Source organism: Neoarius graeffei, chromosome 4, assembly GCF_027579695.1.
Source record: "Neoarius graeffei isolate fNeoGra1 chromosome 4, fNeoGra1.pri, whole genome shotgun sequence".
Classification (NCBI taxonomy): domain Eukaryota; kingdom Metazoa; phylum Chordata; class Actinopteri; order Siluriformes; family Ariidae; genus Neoarius; species Neoarius graeffei.
Window position 1 is genome coordinate 105,137,136 of NC_083572.1, and position 23,142 is coordinate 105,160,277.

Here is a 23,142-nt window from a genome sequence, read left to right on the forward strand (position 1 = left end):
AGTATGTGTGTGCGCAGCTTGGTCAAGCCCCTCCCCCCATGGCCCACCCCCATCCTCTACCCTTCCCCGCCTCCATGCTTCTCATTAGCAAAACGACGCACTGAGAAAAGCGCTGAAATGGGGCTTTCTCCCAGGAGGCTATATCTACGTGCCGAGGGTTCATTTCGAGAAAGGCTGCGGATATAACATCCGGAAACCTCCACGAGCCCGTTTAAAGCATCAACAAACCATCATGCCATGGGACCTTTAAAAACAAAGAAGAGAAAATGTGAAGTCAATGCTCTGTTTGCACTTTTTAGTTAATGTTTTCTGAGTTGACTTTTTTACTTGAACCGTAGGCCTTCAATTCTTCAGGTTGGGACCGCTTTAATTTAAGAGAAAAAGGAGTTATTCCACTCTGTTTGCACTTTTTTATTGATTTTATTCTGAGGTTTCTGTTTTCTTTAATCTGAAATAAAGCCCTTGAATTTATTTTCCTGGGACGACTTTTATGGTAAAAGAGATAGTTGTGCACTCAGTTCCTTTCCTGCATTGGAAATTAACAATAAATATTGTTGAAACCATATGAAAATGTGGACATAGGGGAAGGCTATAAGACACAAGCCGGACTTCGGGTCGGACCTTCTACTTGGACAAAATTTAATAACTGGACCTCAGTGATTTTTAATTGAATACCCCTGCTCTACACTGTCCTATCCAATAAAGGTGAAAAAAGCCCAAAAAATATCTTAAAAAAAAAACAACACAGTTTATTGCAAACTGTGCAGAAAGGAGTTTGCTTATCACAGAAGCTCGTCAACTTTATGGTACCATTTAAATACCAAGCACGTCACCGCAATTACTGAAACAGCTGCAGCTCGAGGTAGCAGTTCTGGTCAGCAGTGCAAACTCGAAGAAATGGCTGGATTCCAGAAGAAAACGAGCAGGGCAACGTCGGAAAATTTAACGAACACGCTGGCCGAGTGACTGCAGACCGCTATCGGTGGTAGAAGACAAGGGTCTACGAGATGTATTGCGGATTGTGGCGTGTGATCCATCATTTCAAATGTCGTGCAGAAGAACAATTTCCAACAAAATATTGTTTACAGCCATTAAATGAGCTTGAATCTAAAAATCATGTCTGTGTATTATTTGAACTCTGCACATATTATTTAGTTACATAAAATAAATGTTGCTTTTGGGGCAAATACGGTAGTGCGATTAATTGAGATTAATTAAAGGTCCCATGGCATGAAATTTTCACTTTCTGAGGTTTTTTAACGATAAAATGAGTTCCTCTGACCTTCTTAAGTCACCCCAGTGGCTAGAAATTTCATAATGTGTAAACCAAACTATGCCCACCCTTTGTCAACATTTGAGAATGGCGCGTCAAAATGGCGCGTTGATAAGCTCTTCCCTTTACTACGTCAGCAAGGGAGATGATCCCCACGCCCCCCCTCTGGATTCCCACCCACTGTATGGATTGCCCGCCCAGCTCAAAAGTTGCCACCAAACATGGAAGTTGCGCTGTACATGGATGTGACAACACAGAAAGGAGTCTGTTTTTACTGCCGACGGGAGAGCCCCTGAAGACGCAGTGGCTTCATTTTATTTACTTCAATAATACGCCGTCGAGTCTACCTAAGACGGTGTATGTTTGTCAGAAGCATTTTCCTGATGAATGTTTCCACAACTTGGGACAGTACAGGGCAGGTTTTGCACATCAACTGTCACTGAAGCCTGGGTCCGTACCAAGCATCCCTGCCGCATCAGCCACAAACACTGAACAAGTAAGTGTATAACTGTTAAGTCGTTTTGCCGTGTTTTAAAATCGGTGCGTTAGCCTTGCAATGGCTACATTAGCTGTGCAGCTAACCGGTTCCTGCAGTTAGCCAGGTACTCTGCGCTACAAAACCAAAAAGCATGCAGCATGCTCTGTTAAACTGAGTTTAGTCTGGAAATTGACTGTAACTTATGAGCTTATGTTTTGCCGTGTTTTAAAATCGGTGCGTTAGCCTTGCAATGGCTACATTAGCTGTGCAGCTAACCACTTCCTGCAGTTAGCCAGGTACTCTGCGCTACAAAACCAAAAAGCATGCAGCATGCTCTGTTATAATAGCCAATCAATACAGTTTTTACAAAGACACCCACATTCTTTTTTTTAACCCTTATCCTACCATGCTATTTTACACCTTAATCTTACCATGTGGGGTCCGTTTGGACCCCAATACTTTTCTTTAAAATTAAAGCTTATAAAGACAAAATCACCAGATAAGTTTTGTTCAGAACATCTTGTACTAATAACAGCAATACACTAAAGGGCTCAAGGCATAAAGAACACACTTAACCTTCATCCTACCAGCCAATTTTACATACACAAACTACCAGGCGGGGTCCGTATGGACCCCAGGAGGGAATACCTTGAAATCAATGCAGTAAGAACCAATTCAATGCAGCAAACAGACATAACTTTATTGAAGAACAAAATCCACTATGGCTGAATATCAATGATGTATTATAAATGCAATAATATTGCAATAACTAGCATACATGTAGCAAATTATAGCGCCACAAAAAAAAATTGGCATTATATACATGATTTTTGCAGCTCATGCAGCTGTAAAACATTCTGGATTACAACTTAGGTCTTTTCGTACAGAATTTAAAACAAAAAAGTAATTGTAAAATAATTTAGGGCTTTTGTTTTGCAGCCTGTGCTTATTGCAGCAGTGGGGTCCACACGGACCCCAAGAAGGAATGCCTTGGTAGTTTCATTATGGAACATAAAAGAAATAAAAGAAGTTAACTTTCAGTGTGCTATTCAATTATAAAATGAAAGACAGATAAACTTTACTCTGGGGTCCGGTTGGACCCCAGTAACAAATTAATTTTACCTTCACAATGCAAAAAGCTGATCTTCCGGTGCTTTAGTGTTTTAATTAAGACATAAATTCCGACAAATTCATAAAACGGTGAGGCAGTATGTCACATATTTTTAAAATGGCAAACAAACATATAGGTGCGGGGTCCAGATGGACCCCACTTGGTAGGATGAAGGTTAAGTCACTCGTTCATTTTATTCATTTGTTTGTTCAGTAAAAACCCAAACATTTGTTGAATTTATTTTATTTCCTCGCGTCGCACCTTAATGACGTCAGCGCGCGGTATTTTTCCCTTCGCGGTTTGTTCCTTCTCTCTCGCCGTAGTAAGACACCCACATCCGCTTGTTCTGACCCACTGGAGGTAGCGTCACAGTGCCGTTAGCCAATCAGAGGGAAAACGTTTTCATGTCATGAATATTAATGAGTAAGAGCTTAAATCCTGTCGTTCTCCCGCCACCCACTCCTCCACCAAACTAGAACAGCCTGAAACAGGAGAACCACAGCATTTTTTTCACCAAAACCGGCTCACGGGGCATTCATCCATACTAGAGACCACCGCACAATTAATGAAAAAACGATGCCATGGGACCTTTAAGATTAATTAATTACAAAGCCTGTAATTAATTAGATTATTTTTTTAATCTAGTCCCACCCCTAGTAAGAACATATCTTTTTTTATTTTTCAAGAATTATTATTATCGCATTTTTCACAAATTGCTCCCGTCATTTCGCCGGTTTGTTTATATTCTAAGCGGAAATTATTTTGTCGGACGTTTTGTATAAAATTTTTATTTATCGACTTTGCGAAAAATAAAAATGCTCGGTTTCTCAAAATCCAGTGAATGTGGATAGAATAAAACAGTTATTCCACTCAATCTCGGTGCTACGCACCTCGTCGGCTATCAGCTCACGTACGGCTCGATTTCGTGGAATAAGTGTTAACTGTAAAACGTTTCTTTTTATTTTCCCACCTTTCCAGATGTAAAGTACATGACACATATTGCTTGTCACAAAAATGTCACGTCAACCTGCACTTTGTAATCAGATGATAAGACTTCTCGAATTGTACAGTGCTTGGTGTTAGTGTCAAGTGTAAGATTAGCATTATTTAGCTATGATAATACAAAAGAAAATGTAAAACCATCACCAAAGATAATTCCAAGTGTGTGTGTGTGTACACGTTTGTGTTTGTGGCTGTAAATATGTTAAATACCTTTAATCCTGCAGGTCCAGATTGGCCTGGAGGTCCAATTATTCCAACACCTGCTTCACCCTACAATATACAAACAAAAAGCAGCAGAATCACTGATCAGACCCTGCTGAGATGATCCGTCTCGATGGCAGAATCAGAGTTCGGGCCCCTACTTTGTCTCCTTTAGGCCCTGGTGCTCCTCTTTGTCCCTGGTAATCCAGAACGAGACAGAAAGACTCGTTAAAATCACACCAGATGAATAACAGACGGTTGCTTGTCTGTATGAACAGATACTCACATTTTCACCAGGTTCCCCTGGATCGCCATGTGAACCCTACAGGACAAAAACACAACATCAGACATCAGTACGTGTGTAAGACATGCCGGGGTTCCTTATACATTACTTTTTATACTCACTTTGTCGCCTTTGATTCCAGCTGGTCCTTTATCTCCTTTAATACCCTGAAAAAAAGCTCAGTGCTGTAAAATCTGCTTCTTGAAGTCCCCTTAAATCAGGGTTTCTGCAGAAATCAGCAAATCTCATTTAATGCCCTTTTAATGCCAGTTTTAACACCATCAACAACCCATGACAATCCACGGATATATATGTATAGTAAAGAGAGAGAAAAAAAAAACCTCTGGAAACTCTTAATTTATTGTAAAGTGCCTTGAGATAAATGTATTTCATGATTTGGCGCCATGGAGCACTTGCATGTGACGTCACAGCCGATCCAGATTGTGACAGACGCCATCTTGTCGGTCAAACGCCATATTTCCGCCTTCTACTTCTGCTTCTACCTTTTCTTCTGGAAAACCCTACTATATACAATTCTACTACAACGGCTGCGGCTACAAGCTCTCCCTACCTGTGCACGTTTTTTTATGTTTATGTGTATTTTTGCGTGTTGTTCGTCTGTACCGGACTTCAATATCCACTACAACCGTATGGACTTACTGGACATGGGTTTCCAGCAGAAAATGACGGTTTGTAGCAATTTCCATCGCATGCACAACATTCCGGACGAGACAGTGAGACCAGCGGGGTCTCCGTGGATTGTTATCGGGTCTGGCAGGTGAAGGAGGCGTCGTCGGGAGAGGAAGCAAAAGCGAGGCTGCAAGCAGAGCTGGCCTGTTGATTAAGCTCAGAAAACAGCCACTCAAATCTCCACTGCCAAGCCGCTACCTCTCCAACGCCCGATCCATGGTAAACAAGACGGACGATTTGGAATTACAGCTGGAATTACCTTATTCTATTCTATAATCGGCTGGTCAGTGCTATACTCAATACTTAAGTGACTTACCCGTCCAATGAGGATTGTTATTTTCTTGTTTACAAGATGCCACATCTGAGTCGCTGACAAATCCTGAATTTCTGTAAAGATAACTGTCCAGAGATTTATAAGCACGCAGTGCTTCACCACTGAACAGCGAGGGAAAGTTGATGAGGTAATTATACACGTCTGGGTATTGCACCTCTGGCAGTTCAATATCCACTGACACAGTCGTGAAAACTCCGTCCGGTAAGCCATAAGGGTCACTAATCTGTAGATTGTTTATTTTAGACATATATCTAGTTATCTGTTCATTAGAAAAATGAGCCGTGTAGTCCGTCGGTTGAAATTGATCCCTTCTGTACACGAGTGCAGCAGTATTCAGCGGTGTTTTTTACCGACAAGATGGCGGCTGTGTACTTTCCAGTCACGTGACTGCAAGATCTCTATACAAATAAAATTAAATGAATTTAAAGTCTGAAGTGTAGTGTAGGCAAAATCAAGTCTCATCTCATCATCTCTAGCCGCTTTATCCTGTTCTACAGGGTCGCAGGCAAGCTGGAGCCTATCCCAGCTGACTACGGGCGAAAGGCGGGGTACACCCTGGACAAGTCGCCAGGTCATCACAGGGCTGACACATAGACACAGACAACCATTCACACTCACATTCACACCTACGGTCAATTTAGAGTCACCAGTTAACCTAACCTGCATGTCTTTGGACTGTGGGGGAAACCGGAGCACCCGGAGGAAACCCACGCGGACACGAGGAGAACAAGCAAACTCCGCACAGAAAGGCCCTCGCCGGCCACGGGGCTCGAACCCAGACCTTCTTGCTGTGAGGCAACAGCGCTAACCACTACACCACCGTGCCTCATGAATATTTCCTATATGTTCAAAATCAATATTTTTCCTGAAAACTACAGAAAGAATTTTTAATGCTACTAGGAATTAAATTTAATGCTTTTTAATGCCATTTAAGGCTTTAATTTTCACAAAATCCATTTAATGACACGGAAACCCTGTAAATTTTACAAAACAGTTATGACTAAATCAGTGGATTTGGTTTTTTTTTTTCCCCCCAAAGAGATTAATTTGTCTGCTGGATGGTCATATTGTGAAAACATTTCATGAAACAGCATTGTGAAATCTTTGTGAGCTTTGAAGAAGCCACTGGCAAAAACTTATTTCATCACAAAATAAAATATAAGAGCCTATCATTTTCCAACACTATTCATTGGTCATGCTATTGGTCCCGCTCCAAAAAATGTCACGTCTAAGCTCCATGTTAGATATTTATCACCAAAAGCACAACATGTTCTAATAGTGTTCATACAGGACTAGCTTGGGTCGCATTATGATTTTTTTTTTTTCCCGATCCATTTCCAGGTGACGACACCACGGTCACTCGGAACCTCCCGTTTGGCCGTATGCCGTGTTGGATGCAGATACAGGACCAGACAGGGACTGTTCATAGTTTTTGCGTGTTTGGTTTAGCCTCTAAATTTCTTGTCGGTTAGACTATAAGAGTTGATAGTTTAAATGTGTAGTAAGACTCAAGCTGCATGGTGAATGTCAGTCTCACCAGATGCAATGCAAACCCACGGTTCCGTATGTGACATTTTCCGTAAACAACTTTAAGTTATTTCTAGTAGGCTGCTGCGTCCCAACAGGTAAGAACTGGAGTCATTCAAAATGTACATGGAAATTGGCAGCACATAGATGGCTGTATACTAGGGTGCATCAGTTGCCCCCTAAAAAATTTATTTCTATTTTATTTATCTCATGTTTTACCAGGAAGGTCCCATTGAGATACAATATCTCGTCTTCCAGGGAGTCGTGGCCAAGGTAGCGACTTAAAAGTTTCATACAAGAAATACAGACTAACATAAACCAAAACACCAGGACAAAACAATCAACAATCACACATAGAACACAGAGTAAAAAAGAAATGAAACATAAGTAGTATAAAATGAAGAAGCAGTAGCCTTAATTAAAACCATGACACTCTTCTGTAAGTACTGACTTTAAACAATTTTTAAAAAATGCAATCGAGGGTATTGTCACAAGATTTAGTGTATTTTGTAGCTCATTCCAAGCACACGGTGCATATGCACAGAAGGCTGTTTTACCAAGTTCTGTTCGTGACATTGGAATTTGAAAAAGTATTTTCTCTGATGCACGAGTGCTATAAGTGTAAGTACGCCATACAAGCAGACTAGATATATAAAACGGCAACTTACCTAAGATAGCTTTTGCAACAAATATTAAAATATGACTTTTCCTTCTTATAGACAAAGATGTCCACTGAACCATATGATAAAGGTTACAGTGATGCGTCCTTGCGTTTGCCCCTGTTATGAAGCGCAGGGCAGAATGGTACACCACATCCAACTTTTTCAGAAGGGATGTGCCAGTATGCATATACAACCCCGATTCCAAAAAAGTTGGGACAAAGTACAAATTGTAAATAAAAACGGAATGCAATAATGTGGAAGTTTCAAAATTCCATATTTTATTCAGAATAGAACATAGATGACATATCAAATGTTTAAATTGAGAAAATGCATCATTTAAAGAGAAAAATTAGGTGATTTTAAATTTCATGACAACAACACATCTCAAAAAAGTTGGGACAAGGCCATGTTTCCCACTGTGAGACATCCCCTTTTCTCTTTACAACAGTCTGTAAACGTCTGGGGACTGAGGAGACAAGTTGCTCAAGTTTAGGGATAGGAATGTTAACCCATTCTTGTCTAATGTAGGATTCTAGTTGCTCAACTGTCTTAGGGCTTTTTTGCCGTATCTTCCGTTTTATGATGTGCCAAATGTTTTCTATGGGTGAAAGATTTGGACTGCAGGCTGGCCAGTTCAGTACCCGGACCCTTCTTCTACGCAGCCATGATGCTGTAATTGATGCAGTATGTGGTTTGGCATTGTCATGTTGGAAAATGCAAGGTCTTCCCTGAAAGAGACGTCGTCTGGATGGGAGCATATGTTGCTCTAGAACCTGGATATACCTTTCAGCATTGATGGTGTCTTTCCAGATGTGTAAGCTGCCCATGCCACATGCACTAATGCAACCCCATACCATCAGAGATGCAGGCTTCTGAACTGAGCGCCGATAACAACTTGGGTTGTCCTTCTTCTCTTTAGTCCGAATGACACGGCGTCCCTGATTTCCATAAAGAACTTCAAATTTTGACTCGTCTGACCACAGAACAGTTTTCCACTTTGCCACAGTCCATTTTAAATGAACCTTGGCCCAGAGAAGACGTCTGCGCTTCTGGATCATGTTTAGATACGGCTTCTTCTTTGAACTATAGAGTTTTAGCTGGCAACGGCGGATGGCACGGTGAATTGCGTTCACAGATAATGTTCTCTGGAAATATTCCTGAGCCCATTTTGTGATTTCCAATACAGAAGCATGCCTGTATGTGATGCAGTGCCGTCTAAGGGCCCGAAGATCACGGGCACCCAGTATGGTTTTCCGGCCTTGACCCTTACGCACAGAGATTCTTCCAGATTCTCTGAATCTTTTGATGATATTATGCACTGTAGATGATGATATGTTCAAACTCTTTGCAATTTTACACTGTCGAACTCCTTTCTGATATTGCTCCACTATTTGTCGGTGAAGAATTAGGGGGATTGGTGATCCTCTTCCCATCTTTACTTCTGAGAGCCGCTGCCACTCCAAGATGCTCTTTTTATACCCAGTCATGTTAATGACCTATTGCCAATTGACCTAATGAGTTGCAATTTGGTCCTCCAGCTGTTCCTTTTTTGTACCTTTAACTTTTCCAGCCTCTTATTGCCCCTGTCCCAACTTTTTTGAGATGTGTTGCTGTCATGAAATTTCAAATGAGCCAATATTTGGCATGAAATTTCAAAATGTCTCACTTTCGACATTTGATACGTTGTCTATGTTCTATTGTGAATACAATATCAGTTTTTGAGATTTGTAAATTATTGCATTCTGTTTTTATTTACAATTTGTTCTTTGTCCCAACTTTTTTGGAATCGGGGTTGTATATCACCATAGTCTATAACTGCCATAAAAGTACTTTGAACTAGTTTCTTTCTGGCAGCAAAAGGAAAACGTTTTTTCAAACGAAAATAAAAACCTAACTTTGGCCTGTAGCTTTTTTAAGAGACTATCTATGTGGGTGCCAAAGGACAGTTTGTCGTCAAACCATATACCTAGGTATTTGTAACAGGTAACCCTCTCTAGATGACTGCCATCTAGTGTTGAAACAACATAATTTAAGTTAGTTAATCGAGAGCGTGTTAAAACCATAAATTTAGTCTTTTTGGCATTCAAAACCAATTTCAACCTAAGAAGAGAGACCTGCAGAGTGTTAAAAGAAGACTGTAAAGAATCTACTTCCCTTTGAACAGATGATGCTGTGGTGTAGATAATTGTATCATCTGCATAGAGGTGAACTTTAGCCGGTTCTAAACCTACACCGAGATTATTAATAAAAATAGAAAACAAAATGGGCCCCAAAATGGATCCTTGAGGAACACCCATTTTCACCTGTAGATATTTAGAATTATAATTTTCAACCGACACACACCGAGTTCTCCCAGTTAAATAATTAGTGAACCAGTTCAATACACCATCACTGCAACCTATACATTTCAGGCTCTGTAAAAGAAGCCCATGGTCTACAGAGTCAAAAGCTTTGGTTAAGTCAACAAAGTGCTGCACATGATTTTTTGTTATCCAAGGCAGTGATGATATCATTTGTAACAGATGTAACTGCAGTTATTGTGCTGTGGCCTTGTCTAAAACCTGATTGTGAGGAACTTAAAATATTATTTTCTGTTAAAAAACACTTCAGTTGTTCATTTACAAGAGATTCAAAAACTTTAGCTGTGACAGACAGCCTCGAAATGGGACGGTAGTTATCTAAAATAGAGGGATCGCCACCTTTTAACAGTGGAAGGACCAGTGCTGTCTTCCATAAGCTAGGTATAGTCCCACTGCTAAGACTAAGATTAAAAATTGAGGCAATGGGTCCAGCTATCAAACTTGCTGCAGTCTTAAGAAAAAAAGGTTCGAAATGAAAAGTTCCTCCGATCATGATGCATTTTTGTTTTTATGTTCCTTTTGGTAAGAAAACACACTGGGTGAAATATTTTGACAAAATTCAAAAGTTTAATGGTGGCACCAGGAGCTCAAAGTTATGGAAAAAGCTGCTATTTTATGACTTTTATGACAAAATTTCGATCACTTTTCATGAAACATTATGGCACCTTATAGAGTATACCAAATATCTTAGATCCACATTTTTAGTCCATATTCTAAATATATTATCAAGCACAGTTTGAGTTTTAGCTGTTCATTGAATCATTGTTCAACCACTTTTAAACAATACAAATGTATTATGAATCACATTAATGCTTCTCAATCCCTTGCAAAGGTTCTTAACATGATCTCTGGGTCACAAGAAATCAGTAAATGGAGTCCAACATTGTGATTCAAACCTTACGCGAAAACATAAAATAAGCGTTTTTTGGCCAAAAAAATGAACCTCATGGTGCCACCATTAGACTTTTGAATATGGTCAAAAAATTTTACAGGATGTCTTTATTGGTGAAAAGGAACACCCAAACAAAAACGCATCAGATTTTATGAAAGTGAGGGCAACTGATGCACCCTACTGTCTACTGAATACAAAGTTTGAAAAATTAGTAAAAATCAATTATGCAAATTAGGTAAAAATGTTAAATCGGTAAATTCAATAAAAAAGTAATAAAAGATTATTTTTAATCCCCTCTTTGTGCTCTGTAGGCCTTGTATTTCTCAAAAGTTGGGCCTACTAATGTTTATATGAAAGAATATAAATGATTTTTATTTCAATTAATATTCACAATTTTCAAGGCGAACCTCGAAAAAACTGTCTGATCCACATCCAATAAACAATTCACATTAACTCAACTGAAATTGACACTTGCGTTTCTGACTTCTGTTTTTTTTTAATCTCATTCCGACCACTAAGATCTCACTATTTTTCATCAAATCAGCTCCAGTTATATTCTAAAATAGTTGTTTATTTACACGAATCAGTTTGATTTGAAAAAAAAAGTAGGTAAAGCTCTGAAAACTCACTTCAAAGTCTCCCGTGAATCATAACATCAAAACTAGCAGACGGAAAATTTTGCTGAATCCTTCATCAGAAACCGTGAGAGCGAGAAAACATCCCTATAAAAGTTATCTGATTGATATTGACGAGTAATCCAGTGGGAAACCGATAATGAGAGAGAGAGAGAGAGAGAGAGAGAGAGAGAGACTGACTGCTTTCCCGTGACTCAAAAAGAAAAGCACTGTCAGTTTCCCGACGTCCCGCGAGCAGAGTTTTTACTCTGTTGTACCGACTTCAACCTGCCGTTACTCCCAAAGCACTGAACAGATCTTAACCAGATACATTTCTTTGGAAAGCAGAGATTAATAGCGTTTTAGTGATAGAAAATATTCAAGAGTCAAGCAAAGACGGATTTGTAAACTTAGATGAGCGTCTGCATGGAGAATTTTCACAGCACGGCCAGCGAGCGTCTGATACGCCTCATATTAGGCAATCAAAAAGTATAGTACTGAGTACATACAAGGATGTTTCGATTTTACCCCTTGCGCAACATAATTGGGAAAGACGGCATGACCAGGGCCGTATGCAAATTCAGCACAAGGTAAATAGGCAGCAATGTGTGTTTAGGGTTGAAAGCATTTCTAATTTGCATATCTAAACCATGTTGATGAGCCGTGCTAGTGTGCTTCTGCGTTTTAATTTGTTAATTATTATTTTTTTTTATATATTTTAAGATGGACTGTTTGAGGCTGTAAACAGTCCTTACTGTCCTTATTTCACACCAGGATTCTGATCTAAACCTTTTACAAGCTTTATTATTTGCTTTTTGGGATTTTGACAAAACACATGAAGAAACAATGGGACAATTTCCTGAGGGGGAAAAAAAATAATAATAATAATGGGGCGGCACGGTGGTGTAGTGGTTAGCGCTGTCGCCTCACAGCAAGAAGGTCCGGGTTCGAGCCCCGTGGCCGGCGAGGGCCTTTCTGTGTGGTTTGCATGTTCTCCCCGTATCCACGTGGGTTTCCTCCGGGTGCTCCGGTTTCCCCCACAGTCCAAAGACATGCAGGTTAGGTTAACTGGTGACTCTAAATTGACCGTAGGTGTGAATGTGAGTGTGAATGGTTGTCTGTGTCTATGTGTCAGCCCTGTGATGACCTGGCGACTTGTCCAGGGTGTACCCCGCCTTTCGCCCGTAGTCAGCTGGGATAGGCTCCAGCTTGCCTGCGACCCTGTAGAACAGGATAAAGCGGCTACAGATAATGAGATGAGATGAGATAATAATAATCAGAACATCAAGGATGTAGTCGCTCACCCGGCCTGCCATCAAAACAACCATGATGACCAAAACATCAAACAGAACTGAAATGTGACAATGTGAGAGAGGACAGACCTCCACCACAAACTCTTTACAACAGGAAAATCAACAAAGGACTAAATTTTGTTCCCCGAGGGAAGATCGACCCAAAACATCGATCAGAACTGAATTCATTTGATAAAATGAGAGAGGAGATACAATTCTAGTCAGAAGAAAATGTGTTAAGTCGACCTCATTACTAATTTGTTAGCAAAAAAGTAATCAAGCCGGCTGTTTTGTTTGTTTTGATAGCAATCAGGAAAGTTTGAAAAAAGTAGGCAGTAATCGTCATTTAAACTCGTTTTTGTGCAATACTTCGTTTGGAAAACAGTTTTCAAAATGGCGGCATTGACACCTGGCTGACACTTCACGTTTTGAAGTCTCGCACAAGTCTCGTGAAGATTGCGCGGATAAGCGACGCCTGCCGTGGACCAAACAAACTAAATTCAACATGGCTAAAAACCGAATAGGCCGATGAGTATAATATTTAATTGCAATTAGTTGCCAATACGAGTCACGATATGTGACCCCTCACCGAATCCAGGGACACATGTCGGCCAAAACGAATCCGAGATAATCACAAAAGAAGCTTTTTTTTTTTTTTGAAATTTGTGATTTTTGTTTTTTTCCATCATGTGCAAGTTGAGATCTTGAAGAATGCAATCAGTATTTCAGATAATAGATTGTTTTGTTGGAAAAGCATACATTTTTTGTTGCAAATTGTCTCGTTTTTGTCAGGACTGTAGCCTGCTGGGGGGTGTGGGTAAATTACCATATGGGCCATTCACATGATGATTTAAGTCTTTTGTTTTTTCACGAATCAGCTGTATGATGCGAGTTGAGCGCATGGCTACTTAACCTGCATACAGGCGTGTGATTTCACTATGGAATGAGGAAGCTAAACAGAGCGCAGAGGAGCTGAAACACCGCAAAGCAAACAGACACATGGTATTTACATCGGAGATCACCATTTCTAGCAAAAAAAAACGCAACCTCGTTTTCCAGATTGAATGGAATACTTGAATGATCGGATGATACACGGACCGTTCTAGGATTACATTCCATCGGAGGCATTGGTGTGTGCAAGGCAACGTTTCTCTTTCTGATGGGGTGAGTTTATTAATCTAAGGCTGTGTGGTTATTTTTGCATGTAACGGAGAGTGTTGTGGTTTGGTTAAGCCTAGGTCACAACCGGACGTACGATTTTTTGGCTGTGTGATTTTTGGCGTTTCCCAAATCGCTGCGTTTTTTTTTTTTGTTCATGGAGAAAGACGCGCGTTGGCCGTAAGTTTGTCTTGCAACCTGAAAAAAACGTAAGCGCCCGTAGAGTTTGTTTGACATGACAAAGAACCTCTGCAGCCGGTCTGCGGCTCGAAAATCAGCACAACACACGCGCGCTCTCGTGCGTTTCATGCACGCTCTCCGTGCGTTTCTTGCATTTTTTGCATGTACAGTACACCAGCCGTAGGAGCACGGTACGGCCGGTTGTGACCGAGGCTTTACATGAAACTAGTGTTGTGTTGGTTGTGTCATCATCGTGCTATCTTTCTTTCTTATGGTGTGAGTAATATTTCAACCACAAAACGTTAAAGTATACTTTAGGACTTATTTTTGTACTTCATAATTGTGTTGGGCATACTTTGCATGGAAGGAAAATTGACGTGGTGATCTTTGTTTACATGAAAGTAGTATCGTGCTAGCTAGTAGCGGGTAGGGCTTTCCTTAATGTCATGCAAATGAGCACCATTATGTGCCCGCCCTACACCCAGAGTAGCTGAGATGGAAAACTTTGAGGGCGATTTTCTCCCTTTTCTGTTTTAAGAAGTATACACTTTCAAAAGGCCACACATTCTTCAAATATTGTCAGATCTCCACATGGAAGGCATCATTGGAAAGCTTAGAAACCGTACTTTCTGAATCTGCCAATAACTCAAAATGCCCCCGGGCCGACATGTGTCCCTGGATTCTGTGATCTGCCACATATAAGGTTACTAAAACCGAAAACGCAATTGCATAACACGTTAATTAAGAAATCAAGCAAGTTTAAAAATGACTTCAGTTCTCCTTTAACTGAAAATAAACAAAGTTGTAAACACATTGTTTACAACAGGAAAATCAACAAACAAATGACCAGTTTTGTTCCTCATGGGAAGATCGACCCAAAACATCGATCGGAACTGGAATCAGATGATAAATGAGAGAGGAGACACGATTCTAGTGAGAGGTCTGGAAAATGTGTTAATTTGGCCTAATTAGTAACTCGTTAACAAAAAAATCTGGCAAAACAACAGCTAAGTTTTGTGCAGAAGGTTGAGTTCTTTCAAACAAAACAATCAGAATGGAAATCCGTCTAGAACTGATGGAAGAGATACGATTTAACTGAATGGTGGACGACGGATGCCACACCATGGCAACAGCTCATCGGCCTTATGGACAGATGCCCAAACGACAACAACAAGTGATGCACTGATGAATTCAAAAAGCATACACAACCGTCGTTCAGGTGTTTCATCATTCCTTATATCCCTTTCATGATTACAAGTGATGCAATGTTATATTAATATTATGCACAGGATATGCAAATTATATGAAGGATGAGTTTGAGAATCACCTGCAATCCAGGTAAGCCTCTCTCTCCTGCTACTCCATGCGGTGTTTCACCAGGAGGACCCTTTCATATTCCAAGACAATTATAAGTACAATCAAAAATGGCTGCAATTCACTGTGATTATGAGATGCAATCATGAGGACGACTCATATCCTGAGCTGTAAGTGGTGCAGTGACTCACCCGCTCACCCCTCACTCCAGGCGGTCCAGCTACTGACTGTGGAAAGAAGGAAAGAAAGAAATTGATCAAACAGGAGAAAGATGGATATAAAGAGCATAAGGATATGAAGTGTGTGTGTACACAGGTTAGGCTGGTGCTATACTTGAATTTCAGTGCACATACACTACCGTTCAAAAGTTTGGGGTCACTTTGAAATGTCCTTATTTTTGAAAGAAAAGCACTGTTCTTTTCAATGAAGATCACTTTAAACTAATCAGAAATCCACTCTATACATTGCTAATGTGCTAAATGACTATTCTAGCTGCAAATGTCTGGTTTTTGGTGCAATATCTACATAGGTGTATAGAGATCTTGCAGTCATGTGACCGGAAAGTTAACAGCCGCCATCTTGTCGGTAAAAAACACCGCTGAATACTGCTGCACTCGTGTACAGAATGGATCAATTTCAACTGACGGACTACACGGCTCATTTTTCTAATGAACAGATAACTAGATATATGTCTAAAATAAACAATCTACAGATTAGTGACGCTTATGGCTTACCGGACGGAGTTTTCATGACCGTGTCAGTGGATATTGAACTGCCAGAGGTGGAATACCCAGACGTGTATAATTACCTCATTAACTTTCCCTCACTGTTCAGTGGTGAAGCACTGCATGCTTATAAATCTCTGGACAGTTATCTTTACAGAAATTCAGGATTTGTCAGCGACTCAGATGTGGCATCTTGTAAACAAGAAAATAACAATCCTCATTGGACAGGTAAGTCACTTAAGTATTACTAGTACTGACCAGCCGATAATAGAATAGAATAGAATAGAATAAGGTAATTCCAGCTGTAATTCCAAATCGTCCGTCTTGTTTACCATGGATCTGGCGTTGGAGAGATAGAGGCTTAGCAGTGGAGATTTGAGTAGCTGTTTTCTGAGCTTAGTCAACAGGCCGGCTCTGCCTGCAGCCTCGCTTTTGCTTCCTCTCCCGACGCCGCCTCCTTCGCTTTGCTTCCGATAACAATCCACGGAGACCCCGCTGGTCTCACTATCTCATCCGGAATGTTGTGCATACGATGGAAATTGCTACAAACCATCATTTTCTGCTGGAAACCAATGTCCAGTAAGTCCATACGGTTGTAGTGGATATTGAAGTCCGGTACAGACGAACAACACGCAAAAATACACACAAAAACCATAAAAAACGTGCACAGGTAGGGAGAGCTTGTAGCCGCAGCCGTTGTAGTAGAATTGTATATAGTAGGGTTTTCCAGAAGAAAAGGTAGAAGTAGAAGCAGAAGTAGAAGGCGGAAATATGGCGTTTGACCGATAAAATGGCGTCTGTCACAATCTGGATCGGCTGTGACGTCACATGCAAGATCTCTATTGAGGCCCATTTCCAGCAACTCTCACTCCAGTGTTCTAATGGTACAATGTGTTTGCTCATTGCCTCAGAAGGCTAATGGATGATTAGAAAACCCTTGTACAATCATGTTAGCACAGCTGAAAACAGTTGAGCTCTTTAGAGAAGCTATAAAACTGGCCTTCCTTTGAGCAGATTGAGTTTCTGGAGCATCACATTTGTGGGGTCGATTAAATGCTCAAAATGGCCAGAAAAATGTCTTGACTATAATTTCTATTCATTTTACAACTTATGGTGGGAAATAAAAGTGTGACTTTTCATGGAAAACACAAAATTGTCTGGGTGACCCCAAACTTTTGAACGGTAGTGTACAGTAAAAGTCGACTCTTGGGCAGAAGACAACAGGAGCAGACTGAACAAACGATAACTATACCTCAAATTCACACATCACATTGCAATCTTTATGCTCCCTAGTGAATTGGAGCCTTTTCTCCTGATTAACTTCACTAAGAAGTGGCTTTCTTATGGACACACAGCTGTTTAGTCCCAATCCTGTGAGATCTCATCGCATGGTGAGTGTGGAAATGCTCTTAATTTCACTATTAAACATAGCCGTGAGGTCTCATGACAATTTTTTTTTTTTTTTACAATTCGACTTCACCAAGGGTTAGCGCTGTCGCCTCACAGCAAGAAGGTCCTGGGTTCGAGCCCCGGGGCCGGCGAGGGCCTTTTTGTGTGGAGTTTGCATGTTCTCCCCGTGTCCGCGTGGGTTTCCTCCGGGTGCTCCGGTTTCCCCCACAGTCCAAAGACATGCAGGTTAGGTTAACTGGTGACTCTAAATTGACCGTAGGTGTGAATGTGAGTGTGAATGGTTGTCTGTGTCTATGTGTCAGCCCTGTGATGACCTGGCGACTTGTCCAGGGTGTACCCCGCCTTTCGCCCATAGTCAGCTGGGATAGGCTCCAGCTTGCCTGTGACCCTGTAGAAGGATAAAGCGGCTAGAGATAATGAGATGAGATGAGATGAGACTTCACCAAGCATTTAAGTGATCTCTGATCATGGTCAGTCGGGATCTTTTTCCAACCAAATTGCTTCCATGAAGCCGATGATTCATCACGATCCTTCCGGTGTTAATAATGCGTTGGACAGATCTTAACCTAATTCCAGTCATTTCAGCTCAAATCTCCTTAGTTGTTTTCTTTGCTTGATGCAGGCCAGTAATTTGACCTTCTGAAACACCGTAACGTCTTTTCCATGAGCACAGGAAACGTCTTCCAACATGTTTGTGTAAGAAATGAGAAGCTACTCACTGCATCAGTTCGGGTTAAAAGAATTGTTGCAGCTGAAACACATTAATCACTGCAGTAATTATCCAATCAATGGCTCTTATGTATTTGCATATTTAAATCCAATTGGTGACTTTTTTTGGCCAGGCAGTGTATATTGATGTATATCAGAACAAGATGCACATATTTTAAGATTTCTTACTTTTATTTCTACGATTGTATTGTTTTGTATTGTTCCAAAGGTAGCGACTCAACCACTACGCCATCCAGCTACAGTGTGGTGTTGATGTGGCAATTCCAGCTGACTGTAACATCAGGCAGAAGGAGCATAAGAAGATCGAGAAGTACCACGGACTGAAAGAACATCTGAAACAGATGTGGAAGGTAAAATCCAAAGTGGTCCCTGTGGTGATGAGAGCATTAGGGGCTGTGACCCCCAAACTGGGAGAGTGCCTCCAGCAGATTCCAGGTACAACATCGGAGGTCTCTGTCCAGAAGAGTGCAATCCTAGGAACGACTAAGATGCTGAGTAGAACCCAGGCCTCTGGTAAAGGACCCGAGCTTGAGGAAGATCCATACCATCCCCCAACAGGTAGGTGCTTATATCTTTTGATTCTAGAACATGAGCAAGTGTAACATGACCGATTTCCCTCTCAGGGATCAATAAAGCCTTTCTGATTCTGATAAACCTCCGGATATTGAGCTGCTGTTAAAGAAAATTAATAAACTTCGAACCAATCAGACTCTAGGATCCAGCAGTGCTGTGGTACAAAAATAATCTGTATGATCCAAAGCTGAGAAGCGGTTTTGGGATCAAAAGGTTGCCGGTTCGATTCCCTGAAGCAGCAGGAATGGTCGAAGTGCCTTTGAGCAAGGCGCTTAACCCGGCTGCCCACTGCTGTGGGTTTGTCAGGGTCTTGTCGTATGTCACTCTGGATAACAGCATCTGCTAAATACCTGTAGTGACATCTCGAGCAATGGAAACAAATTTGTGTCCCATTTTACAGGTCAAAATGGAAATCTTCTGCCTGGAGGTATTTCTGCTCTGCCCTGATGCCCACCGGACATCGCTTTCAATCCTTCAGATGTACAAAAGGTACACAAGCAGGTATGTGATTGGAGCTGTTGGTGGCGCATTGGTGTAAAGAAGCTACACACCAAGCATAACACCAGCCTTACACAATCAGACAGATTTTTATACATACTTTTCCAGGTGGCCCACTGTCCCCTTGCTCGCCTTTTGGTCCTGGAGGTCCCACCAGTCCAGAAATACCCTGTGGGAAATCAGAGGAGGAGTGAGCATTAAAAACAGAAGCGATTTTAAACACACACTGAGGATATGGAATCGAATTCTATTCCTGCCTGTTTTCCTGGTAAGCCTGGTATTCCTTCCTTTCCAGGTATGCCATCTCTACCAGGAACCCCAGGCTTTCCTGCTTCTCCCTGTGGAAAACGATGAGTGTGAGAGGGATCAAGACATCTCAGGGCACTAATCAGAACAGTTCTGGATCTGAGCTGTGTTACTCAAGTCTCACCGTTTGTCCTGGCAGCCCTGGAGGTCCTTGTGGACCCTAAAAGAAATCACACACACAACAACTTAACCTTACATGAAGATAATATTCTACTATTATTTGTAAGGCTCTGGTCCCACTACAGCTCGCGATGGGTTTGGTGATGAAAAATTGGTAACGTCACCACCAATCGTGCAATTCATGGGAAATGTTCTCCGAGCTTCGCGAGTTGTTTTTGACGTGTCTCCACTGTGTGAGTGGCCAAAAACATCGTGAAAAATTTCAATGCATGCATTAAAATTTATTGGTGAGGTTTGCGTTGGCAAACTAAGTGGTGAATCCTTGCAGATGGGTTTGGGAAAACTTCCTGAAGCTCGGGGAAGCATCAGCAAGCCTCTTGAGACGCATTTGTCTCGAATCCACATCTCCGATGCTTGCAGGAGCCTCATCAGCACAGCGGCTCGGCATAGCCTAACCTTCACCGAGATTTAAAAAGTGCATTTACGTTTGGGGATCCTTCGAGGTGCATTGTGCGCACTCTTGGGACCCAGTCATTATGGGAAACACCTGATGCTGACTTGAGTGCAATCAGCATGTGCATATAAGGACAGTGTTTTCACAGAGACTTCAGGAAGTATTCCATCAGGTATGCGATGGTAGACGGATGTAAGTGCAGAAAGAGTATTTATTAACAGTCGTGATATTTACAAAAACAAAACGTGAGGTAAGGTCAGAGTAACAAAACGCACACGAAACCAAAAACCAAATCATAAAGCAGAGTATTTAACCAGAGCCATAAACATGGCTAGAAACAAATGTGACAGTGATAATACTTTGCAAAGTCTCTGTGAAAACAGCGTCCTTATATGCGCGTGCTGATTGCGCTTAAATCCGCATCAGGTGTTTCCCATAACGACTGGGTCCCAAGGCTCAAGTGCACAAAGGCATAACAGTCAAGTGTTCACCTGCTGTATGACCACAACTTTTAGCTCGCCTGTATATCGTCATGCATCGCATTGCCACCAAAATGCCTCGTTTTCATCGATAACCCACCGCAAAGCATAGCGAGCTGTAGTGTGACTGTTGCTTAAAGGTTACATAAGATTCTCTGATTACAAAGGTCTGCTGAACCATTCGTGATTAGTTCACGGCTATGTTCAGTATAAGACAGTTAGAAGTGGTTACAACTGTTGATCCGTGACACTGACTCTGAACAGACAAGATGTTGAATTTGTAAGCAGGGAAAAAAAAAATGCAAACTTCTCCATCCAATCCTCTTGAAACATCTTGTATTCACTGCCTTTTTTTTTTAAACAAGCCATGTTTGTTAGTTCATAAGTTTCTCAGTTAATCTCTCGAGCCTTGTACCTAGTCTGTGGCCTGATGAGCTGCTTTCAGCTAAATTATTTATGTAAATGATTCGCATGTAAATCAGAACAGTGCCTGTAGAAGCTATTATTGTTCATGTTTAAAACGCTTTAGATGCTGAACTAGAGTCATTTTTCCCATCCCTTTATTTATTTATTTATTTATTCGTTTCCGGTTGAGAGTATGTTGTGCGCGTTCTGGCTGCCGTTTCTCACCAGAGCTTTTTTTTTATTTTATTTTCTTTCTTTTTCTATTTTCATTTTATTTATTTATAATTTTTTTTTTTTTTCTGTGCGTTTGTGTAGTTTGACGGTTTTTTTTGAGTGTTTTAGTCCGCCGGTGGAGGTGTAGCTCCGGACCCAGTTTTGGGCATCGGTTCCCTCCAGGCCTTGGCTCGCTGTGGGTGATGCCTGTGCTCCCAGCTATGGACCACAGTGAGCTCGTTGCTCATTTTACATCGTGGTTGTCCAGCACTCTGTGCTTTAATGCTTGGCGTGATGTTCCGAGCGATGTTGTGGCGGCTGTGCAGGCGGTTTGGGACACACCAGCGCTCTGCATGGTGGTGCTTCTATGCTCGCTTTGTGGATCCATGGTGTGGTGTTCGAGCGATGTTGCTGACGGCGTCACGGCGGCGGTGCTGGAGATGTGGGACTCGTTTTCGTGCGCCTTTTGGTGGGACTGTGGCTGCTATACCACGGGAATTATATCCTGACCCCGATTTGGTGGACTTTTTACTCTATTTATTTATTTATTATTATTTTTATTTTTTTTCCTTGTCTATAATTGTAAAGCATTCTTGGGTTTATTGAAAGGCGCTATATAAATTTAACTTATTATTATTATTATTATTATTATTATTATTATTATTATTATTATTATTATTATTATTATCCATTCTGCTACAGTATTTTGAATAGAATCTTTATTGTCCCCATAGGGAAACTATTTCTCAGTGAGTAAACACGTCAGTCTCTGGCATAACCGTACAAGCAGGGTAAAACACAAACACTTCGAGCATTCAACACACCAGTCATATCGCTGTGTCAATATTGCACTTAATCCACGAAAAGGCTAAAAATATGACCAAGGATGAGAAAAACTGGAGATTAAAAGACAGGTTTCGACGCCAACATTCCCATAACAAAACACACAGCATCAGTCCATACTCCAGTAATGAAAAGAGGTCTTCAGAATACTGGGGAAATAAATACGATAAATACATATAACATGTTCTCATAAAAGAAGAGGGATTGAAGCTGTGTCATCATTCAGACCCGCTGAACAGAGCCCCAGAGAGAAATTAAAGCCTACCATTACCTTGCAGGTGCTTAGTTAAGTAGCTAATACCTTGTGGAATAAATGACTGTTTTGTCCTATTTCTTTAAAGGGCTTGGTAGTGATACCTACTGCCTGAGGGTAACAGTTCAAAGGCAGTAGAAAGTGGGTGCTTTGGTCTGATAAACTTTTTTTGATATACAGTCCTGTGTGGGGTGGCACGGTGGTGTAGTGGTTAGCACTGTTGCCTCACTGTTGCCAAGAATTTCCTTTTCCAGTACATTCAGTACTTTTTCAGTACATTCAGAACTAAAAGCTTGGATTAACAGATGTTTCCTTTTTTTTTTAAAATTTATACAGCAAAGACTAGGTGAGTTTACTTAAATAGCACCAGGTAATTCACAATGCTTTACAAAGAATTAAAAAAATAATTAAAATGAGCTTAAGATAATATCCAGATAAAAATAATGAATAAAACAAGGGCACTCGGTTGAGTTCATACCTCCACCAAACCACATATCGACATCAAAATCAAATTATTTGAGCCTAGGAGAACACTAAAGCTGTCCACCAAATTTCATCCAAATCCATTCACTACTTTTTGAGTTGCATTGGGAACAGACCAAAAAATAAATAAATCCTGGAGCCACACACATATCTGGATTTGCATCAAAATCTAATCAGTTGTTCCTTGGTCAATGGTTCATCTTTCCTCCAAATTTCATCCAAATCCGTTCACTACTTTCTGAGTTACGTTGGGAAAAGTCAAACAAAACCAGAACGTCAA

General features: G+C 40.9%; 1 protein-coding gene across 1 annotated transcript in view; it reads right to left on the minus strand.

The window, feature by feature from the left end:
• Positions 1 to 23,142, minus strand: part of col7a1 (collagen, type VII, alpha 1) — a 519,627-nt gene that overhangs the window by 93,155 nt on the left and 403,330 nt on the right. Inside the window, exons 86-94 of the mRNA XM_060918496.1 lie at positions 19,737 to 19,772; positions 19,564 to 19,644; positions 19,407 to 19,475; positions 15,563 to 15,598; positions 15,385 to 15,444; positions 4,471 to 4,515; positions 4,352 to 4,387; positions 4,227 to 4,262; positions 4,075 to 4,134 (exon numbers count right to left, since the gene is read on the minus strand). Coding sequence (XP_060774479.1) covers positions 4,075 to 4,134; positions 4,227 to 4,262; positions 4,352 to 4,387; positions 4,471 to 4,515; positions 15,385 to 15,444; positions 15,563 to 15,598; positions 19,407 to 19,475; positions 19,564 to 19,644; positions 19,737 to 19,772 — 459 coding nt within the window. The remainder of the gene's footprint in view (positions 1 to 4,074; positions 4,135 to 4,226; positions 4,263 to 4,351; positions 4,388 to 4,470; positions 4,516 to 15,384; positions 15,445 to 15,562; positions 15,599 to 19,406; positions 19,476 to 19,563; positions 19,645 to 19,736; positions 19,773 to 23,142) is intronic.